The 7,419-nt window shown below is 42.4% G+C and overlaps 1 protein-coding gene across 1 annotated transcript in view; it reads left to right on the plus strand.

The window, feature by feature from the left end:
- The first annotated feature begins 876 nt into the window (after positions 1-876).
- The window catches only part of ptar1 (protein prenyltransferase alpha subunit repeat containing 1), a 13,236-nt gene continuing 6,693 nt past the window's right edge, over positions 877-7,419 (plus strand). The window contains exons 1-5 of the mRNA XM_023397781.2: positions 877-980; positions 2,687-2,856; positions 3,953-4,019; positions 4,750-4,854; positions 6,356-6,599. Of these exons, the coding sequence (XP_023253549.1) occupies positions 895-980; positions 2,687-2,856; positions 3,953-4,019; positions 4,750-4,854; positions 6,356-6,599 (672 nt within the window). The 5' untranslated portion in view covers positions 877-894. The remainder of the gene's footprint in view (positions 981-2,686; positions 2,857-3,952; positions 4,020-4,749; positions 4,855-6,355; positions 6,600-7,419) is intronic.

The raw sequence follows: 7,419 nt of genomic DNA on the forward strand, positions 1-7,419 counted from the left end.
TTCCACAGATGCTCTCCATCTCTTATGTAACGCTGTTTGAAAGTGAAGTTGCAGGCTTCACTTCAGGTGGGGGAGTCAACGGGAGACTGTCAGGCTGTTTCATTTCCCCAACACTTAGTCTTTTCAAGATTTTCTTTTTTCAATATTAGATCACACCAGGGAGTTTTTGTCTGTCTCTGTGTTGCATGCACTGCAGTATTTTAATCTTATCTCCAGTGAGTACAGTGAGACACTGTAAAGCAGATTTACAAAGCAAAAGATATAAATTGCAGGTGTCATTATGTGGGAAAAATGATGCATTTGATGATTCTGTAGAGAAGATTTATACTACATGTAAATTAACATAGACTCTTGAGTAATCCCAGTCACAAATACTGCTACAAAGGGTTACATTAGGTTGAATGCTAGTGAGCCCCAGAACAGTTTTCTTTAAAAAAAATTCCAATCTGTTTTTTTCTGAATGAACAAAATAATTATCACAAATAAATAAAATAAAAGAAATAAGCTAATGTTTATTTATTGTCTACCTACCAGTGTATCTGAGTTTTATAAGTTGGAAAATGACAGAAATAAACTAAACTGTAAACTGTAATTAACGAGATATTTATATAATAATAATGTTAATTGAAAAAAATACAGCAGAATTTAGATTTCTCATGAAAACTTTCCTCAGAATTCTGAGATAATTATCTCAGTAATTCAGAAAAAAAGAGCAGACTTCTTTTTCCTCAAGTGAATGCATTAAACGCAGCCTTGCTGCTTAGCCCCCATTAGACCTTACACCCACGAGCCTCGGCAGTATCTTTACTTATGGCTTTTCCGGGCTTCCGTATTATTGTTTTTTTAAACCGGAAAACGATCTTTGTCTGTGTGACGTCACTGGATGTTCTAAAAATGGCGGAGTCGGAGGAGGAGGTGGACGTCCTGGTCCAGAGAGTTGTCAAAGACATCACTAATGCCTTCAAGAGAAACCCCAACATGTAAGTAAAGCTAGCCGTGAAGAACCCAGACAGACCGGAGTGGTGGCGGTCACATCCATTGACAGTGTCCGATGTCACATCCATCTTCATCCAGCTATTCAACTGTGTGGGCTCGGACTATCACCTGGAATCAGAGCGGTCCACAGAAAGTTGACAGTTTAGTGAGCTAGCTCAGCTGTTCGTTTGTTCCGTTAGACAGATAACGTGTTTGTTCGGAACACGCCCGCGGAAACTGTTTCCTATGTGCTCGTTAACAGATGAAGTTAACGCTGTTGTGTTTGGTGCAGTTAGCTCGATAACCTTTTGACGTGATAAGGCTGCTGTCAAATCTACCACATTCTGCACGGTCCAGTGTCGCTAGCTCATTAACGATGAGATCAAGTCATTTAGTAATTAATTAATTTTTATGTCTTTTTATTGCTGCCTCCGTCTCTTTAATTGAGGTAAACCTGCAGCAGGCTGTCAGGTTTAGCTAGTGATAGCAGCCAACGTTACCTGTTAGCGGTTCATCTGTCTCTGATAACTAATGAAGCAGGAATGTGAGCTGTGGAGACCAGGACCAGAAATTCAGAAAAGGTAGTCAGTTAGTCTTTTTTTTAAGAGACGGCTGGAGACCCTCATGGACCGAGGGATGCTGGACTGTCCTAATGAAAGGTAACAGCCGTGAGAAACAAGCTGAAACCTCTGGTTGTTGGTCAGCTGTGGTCCTGAACAGCCGGTTTAGATCTTTGGAGAACAAAGACAAAAACACAAAAGTTGACTGATGTGAAAGGATCTAGTTTTCACAGTGTGACCTGCTACAACCCATGTCATCGTCATAACACTGGCCATGAAAAAGGGGATAACACTTTTACTTGGCCTGTACATATTTACAACAAGCATCATGTTTGTAGTAAAAAAACGAGTCTGTTTGCTCATATTTATTAACATCATAATACTAAGAATCATTCATCACAACCTCTTAATATGCCCCCAAATTAATATCGTGTAGTCTGACCGATTAATTTGTGACCAAGATTTTACTATACACATCTCACAGCAAGACATCATGACATGAACCTGTTAATCACAGTGTAAAAGGACCTTTGTGGAGCTAATTATAAGTTGTGCTATTGCTACATAGCCATTAGTATTAACAGCTGTTTATGTGCCACGCTAGGAGAAACATAGTGAGTTCAGCATCAAACTTCATTACTTTACTCACCAAACACTGTCTCCAGAAGTGGAAAGCAATGCAAATGTTAACTCTTGTCTCTATCATCTTTTTTCTTCTACTGAAGTTAGCGTGCTAACCAGCTAGCCCCAGCTCAGGCCAATCTGCCTGGAAGTCCTGCTTAGAGGACGTATTATAACCTCTTGTCTTGAAAACACAACGATGGCTGAAGCTCTTGTCATGTGACAATCTCCACAACCTGATACTGACAAGAAACCACATTCGGCAGCAGAGAAAATTTACAAATAGTCCCTTTTAAGAAAAAGTCTTAGTCAAATATCCTACAAGAACAAAACAAACAAAAAAAGCATGAAGAAAACCAAGCTGAGCTGTGACTGATTGTGTCTCAGCATTTGAACAAAAGGTCTTTCAGAAACTGTCGAGCTGTCCCTGAGAATGTGATTTGACGCCACATGATGTGATGTCAGTGATTCTTCCATGGTAATAGACAACAGGTGAAAACCTCCGTCACTCTCTCCGTCTCCTCCCTCAGTGACGAGATCGGCGTGATCCCATGTCCAGAGGCTCGTTACAACCGCAGTCCCATCGTGTTGGTGGAGAACAAGCTGGGTGTAGAGAGCTGGTGTGTCAAGTTCCTGCTGCCATATGTCCACAACAAACTGCTGCTCTACCGCCAGCGCAAACACTGGCTGGACAGGGAAGGTAACTGAACTCACTCAACGTCTGCCGGGTTACAGTCAGATGATTAGATATGATGGTGTATTTATTGGGACATGTATGTCATATCTGTACAGAGAGTACTGGGACCAGTTTCATTGTCTTCTTTAACCTCAGAACTGCAGCATCAGTAACAAGCAGGATATACTGCAGCAGTGATGGGATGTGGCAGCTACTGATGCACACAATGTGCTTGTTATGTACAGAACCCTTGACAAAAACTCTGGCCCAACTGCATACAGTTTTTTTTTATTTTTTTTTTATTTTAATAAGTGTTTTTAATGGCAGGTCTCAGTCGTTAATATGACAAGATCACACCCTGTTTTATTTTAGTTTTTGTATTATTATAGTTTTAGATAAGTGAAGATTGTGTCCTGGTGATGCTGTTTATCTAAGGCTCTTACTAGGGATGGGTATGGTAAAAAATAAAATAACTGAATTAACATTGCTTATTTTTTCCACTTATACTCAATTAACATTCTGTTGTAATAAACTGCAACAACATTGTTTTGAACAGATCACTACTAACAGGCTGATTTTGTAACGATGTAAATGTAATACACAGTGATTTACAACAGGACCTCTTTCACAGTATTTTACTGTGCAGTAGTGGCACAAACACACCTGGAACACCTGGAACAGACTTTCCCTGGATGTTTCTGGAGATTGCTTGTGTTTCTGCTCTGAAATGCAAAACCGTTGACCACACTTAGAACGTTTAGTCCTCTCCAGCATTGTCACAAAGAGCAGTCTGTGTGTGTTTTTACGGTGCTACAGTGTGTGACAGAGCTGCCCCGCCCTTGATACACACAGATTCAGAGAGAGAGAGAGAGAGATGCAGATGAACTGCTGCGCTGCGAACAGTGAGAATGCATTATAGATGAATGTCTTAATCAGAAACGGAGTTGATGAGATAAAATGTGCCAGAGAACTTTCATGTTGCAATAAAACATAGGAAATCTATTTTCATAATTTCTCCAGTACTGAGAGCCAATGACCTGCCAGTAACTGAATAAATGTAATGTTATATAATAATGAAGAAAACGAGAGAAGCTAACAGATGGTGTTTGTGTGTCCTCAGCTTTAGTGGATATCACCTGCACACTGCTGCTGCTGAACCCAGACTTCACCACTGCTTGGAATGTCAGGTACAGATTCACCAGCACAGCTACATACATTTGGTCTTATGAATGTCAGCTGTGTACCACAAGTGGATGACATCTTTACACAGAAGACGACCATATAGTCAAAACTGATCTCAGCCCAACACAACACAGGATGTAGTCTGCTGTGCGGCCACGCTCACACCCTGCAGCCATTCTCATTCATTTGAAAAGAACAACACTACGATGTGCTTCAAAAAAAGTTGAATCTGGTTCATGTGATGTCATCCAGCAAGGCGCTGCGTTGGCCAATCACATACAGAGCATCACACCTTACCTGGTGGATTCCTCTGTACTCTACTGTGTTTCTGCTGTGTACCTGGAAATGGTCACAGTGAAAGATAAAACAGTAGCTGCTGTGAGAACTTCCCAGAGTCCAGAGTATTTCAAACCACTGGTTAGCTTCAGATCCATTCACAGATTGTATTCTATTGTCTCACCTTTATATGAAACAACAACCCCCCCCAATGTGGCCCAGGATGCATTTGTGTTCACACTGTTAAAAGAATGTGGCCACATGTGGCTCAGACCACCTCTGAATGTGGTCTGAGTGATCGGATCTCAAGTGTGTCCTCAATGTGTCTTGGTGCATTCACACCTGAACTTAGAGCTGACCACTTGTGATCAGGTCACCTGAGACGGATGTTAATACCAGGTCTGAACAGGGTTTCTGTTCGTTGAAAGCAGCCTAATGTGTGGCTGATTGTTGTTGCAGGAAGGAGCTGCTGCAGTGCGGAGTTCTTAACCCAGAGAAGGACCTCTACCTGGGCAAGCTGGCCCTCACCAAGTTCCCCAAGAGCCCGGAGACGTGGATACACCGGTAAGACTTGGCTGCAGAGGGCACTGTTGTTGTTCATTTGTGTTTTTGGGGCAGTCAGTGTAAGGACAGGACTCATTAGCCACTGTACTGTAACACCTGTTATGTAGAGATCCAGTTGGACACTGCACCTCTGTGGTATTTGCCTTAACCGTCCCACCCTGTTCTTCACCGAACACCTCCAAATATTAGTCACTACAGTGTGTTGGCTGAAACGGTTGGTAACTGAGCAGCGTTTATGAATGACAGCAGCTGTTGGAGTCCGGTTGAGAACCGAAACTCTGTTCAAAATGCCTGTCCGTGATTACGTCGCACATCAACAGCGTGTCATTTTGTTAACACATGAGCTAGTATACATGGCTAACATCACAACACAGTCCCTCCAGAATGTCGGGATCACAATAATTAATGCAATTTAATTGAACCAATCCATGTGAATTCTGCGCGACCTTGCATTTTTGTCCAGTCACCACAACTCTTCCGCAAATTTGACCAATCATCATAGTTTCCAATTGAGTTGAACCAATCACACCAGTCCCTGCGCGAAACCTTGATGTACATCACCAAACTCACTTCCTTGTTCCCTGCTTGAAGAATGTTGTGAAGCTGCAGACACGTGTGACATGAGCATCTCACATTTACCAACAAAAATGACTGTTAAAGACCGTGTAAAGCACTTCCCCGATGTTTTACACAAAGCAGGGTTAAATTGTTTTGTACCACATTCAACAGTGTGGTGGAACCACAGGTGTAGAGCTGCCGGAGCCACTGGAACGACGCTCCGCTACTTTTTTTCTCCAGATGAAATAAAATATTTCAATTTTTATTTGTTCCCACAGTTTCATTGCAAAAAAAACAAAAAAAACATCGAAAAGCATCACAACATTCATTGCAATTTTTTAGAAAAGCTGCCCAGGAATCAGGTATTTTAGCCAGTAACAATCCCAAAAAGCCAACTGACAACAGTGTGAAAGATGGACTGGGAGAGAGAGGAGAGAGACTGTGGTCATGATCAGGCTGAAGACTCTTTGAAGCATCTCTTTAACTCTGAAAATAACTCCTCCTCGCCATCTCTGTCCCAGTGCTTTACTTTAATATTTGTATCACTACAAACTGCAACCTGACAGAGCTAGTTGTGTTCTGCATGCATTGTGTGCATGCACGAGTGTGTGTGTGTGCTGCACTCCCAGCCTGCGTCAGCCGAGCAGCTGCTTCTGCTCCGGTTAAAGGCTGAGGCTGAAACAGACAGCTGCCAAACAGCTGGATGCAAGCATCTCAATGCTTAGCTTTATAATTAGTCAGTAAACACCTGTAACTCCATCTCACTGAACAGTAAGAGGCACCTAGTGGTAGAACCAGGTACTACACAGTGCAGCTCCTCCTCTGCATCCTCTGTTCATGTGTCTTTAATCAATTAGATTATTAACAAGTTAATCATTGACAGTAGTAACTGCCCTACCTGCACACCAGGTGATGTCACTCAGCAGCTGATGTCTCCCTGCAGACGCTGGGTGCTGCAGCAGATCCTGCGTCAGGTGTCTGCTGTGGGCCGCAACAGGAAGCAGCAGCAGGGTGAAGTGGAGCAGGCTGATGGAGGGAGGAGCCAGCAGCTCAGTGATCACCTGGCCAGGACGCTCCACCAGGAGATGAAGGTGTGCTCCGACGCCGCCTGCCGCTATCCCAGCAACTACAACGCCTGGTCCCACCGCATCTGGGTGCTGCAGCACATGGCCAATGGCAACGTCAAGGTAGGACGAGGAAGAGTGGCTTTTATTGTTTTTAATTTGTCATATGACAACCTGCTAACAAGGAGCGTTCAGTTCAGTTCAGTTCAAAATAGCGTATTTGGACCAGTTTGTTGTCAGTTCACAAACACGGTAAACAGTTTATTTACACACAGTATATGCAAACACACGTTAAACTGACTTTCTGATGCCACGTCTCAAACACTTCCTTATGGTCTAAGTTTAAAGTCATCATATAAAGGGATGGCAATCATCTGAATTTTATTGATCCTGTTCCTTATCAATTCTTGGTCAAATATTTGGATAAAATATATACATATTTTTATTTGTCTAAGTGTTAACTGAACAATCACAAAGTAAACAGTATTTAGGCGACGCTAAACCTTACTGAGTCAACACAATTTAAACGCACAGCATATAACTTCTGCCTCTATATGAAGTGCAGACGAGACCTTGAAAATCTCATGTAAGTCAAATGATGATTGACCCTCAAGGGTTATTTCCTGTGTCCAGTGGGTGGCGCTATGACTATGACTTCATTTTACCATGCAGATGTCTTCAGTGTGGGGGACAGTCATCCTACATGGAAAGTTTGGGGCAGTTTTGACATACGTGTTGGAGTTATAGCAACTTCCGCTTTCATGGCGAATACTTTGAAATTTGCCATGCCGCCACGGGCAGGTGCTCCAATGAAAATTCAAACGCTTAGCAATTTAGCATTGAAAAGGTCTTTAGATTAGACTGAGCAAATATGATGTCGATCTGATTGATTCTCTAGGAGGAGTTTGTTTAAGTATGACACCTGGAAATGGGGAAAATTTGC

The sequence above is a fragment of the Seriola lalandi genome, unplaced genomic scaffold (assembly GCF_002814215.2).
Source record: "Seriola lalandi dorsalis isolate HSWRI2012SDOR001 ecotype SW California unplaced genomic scaffold, Sedor1 jcf7180002054883, whole genome shotgun sequence".
NCBI lineage: Eukaryota > Metazoa > Chordata > Actinopteri > Carangiformes > Carangidae > Seriola > Seriola lalandi.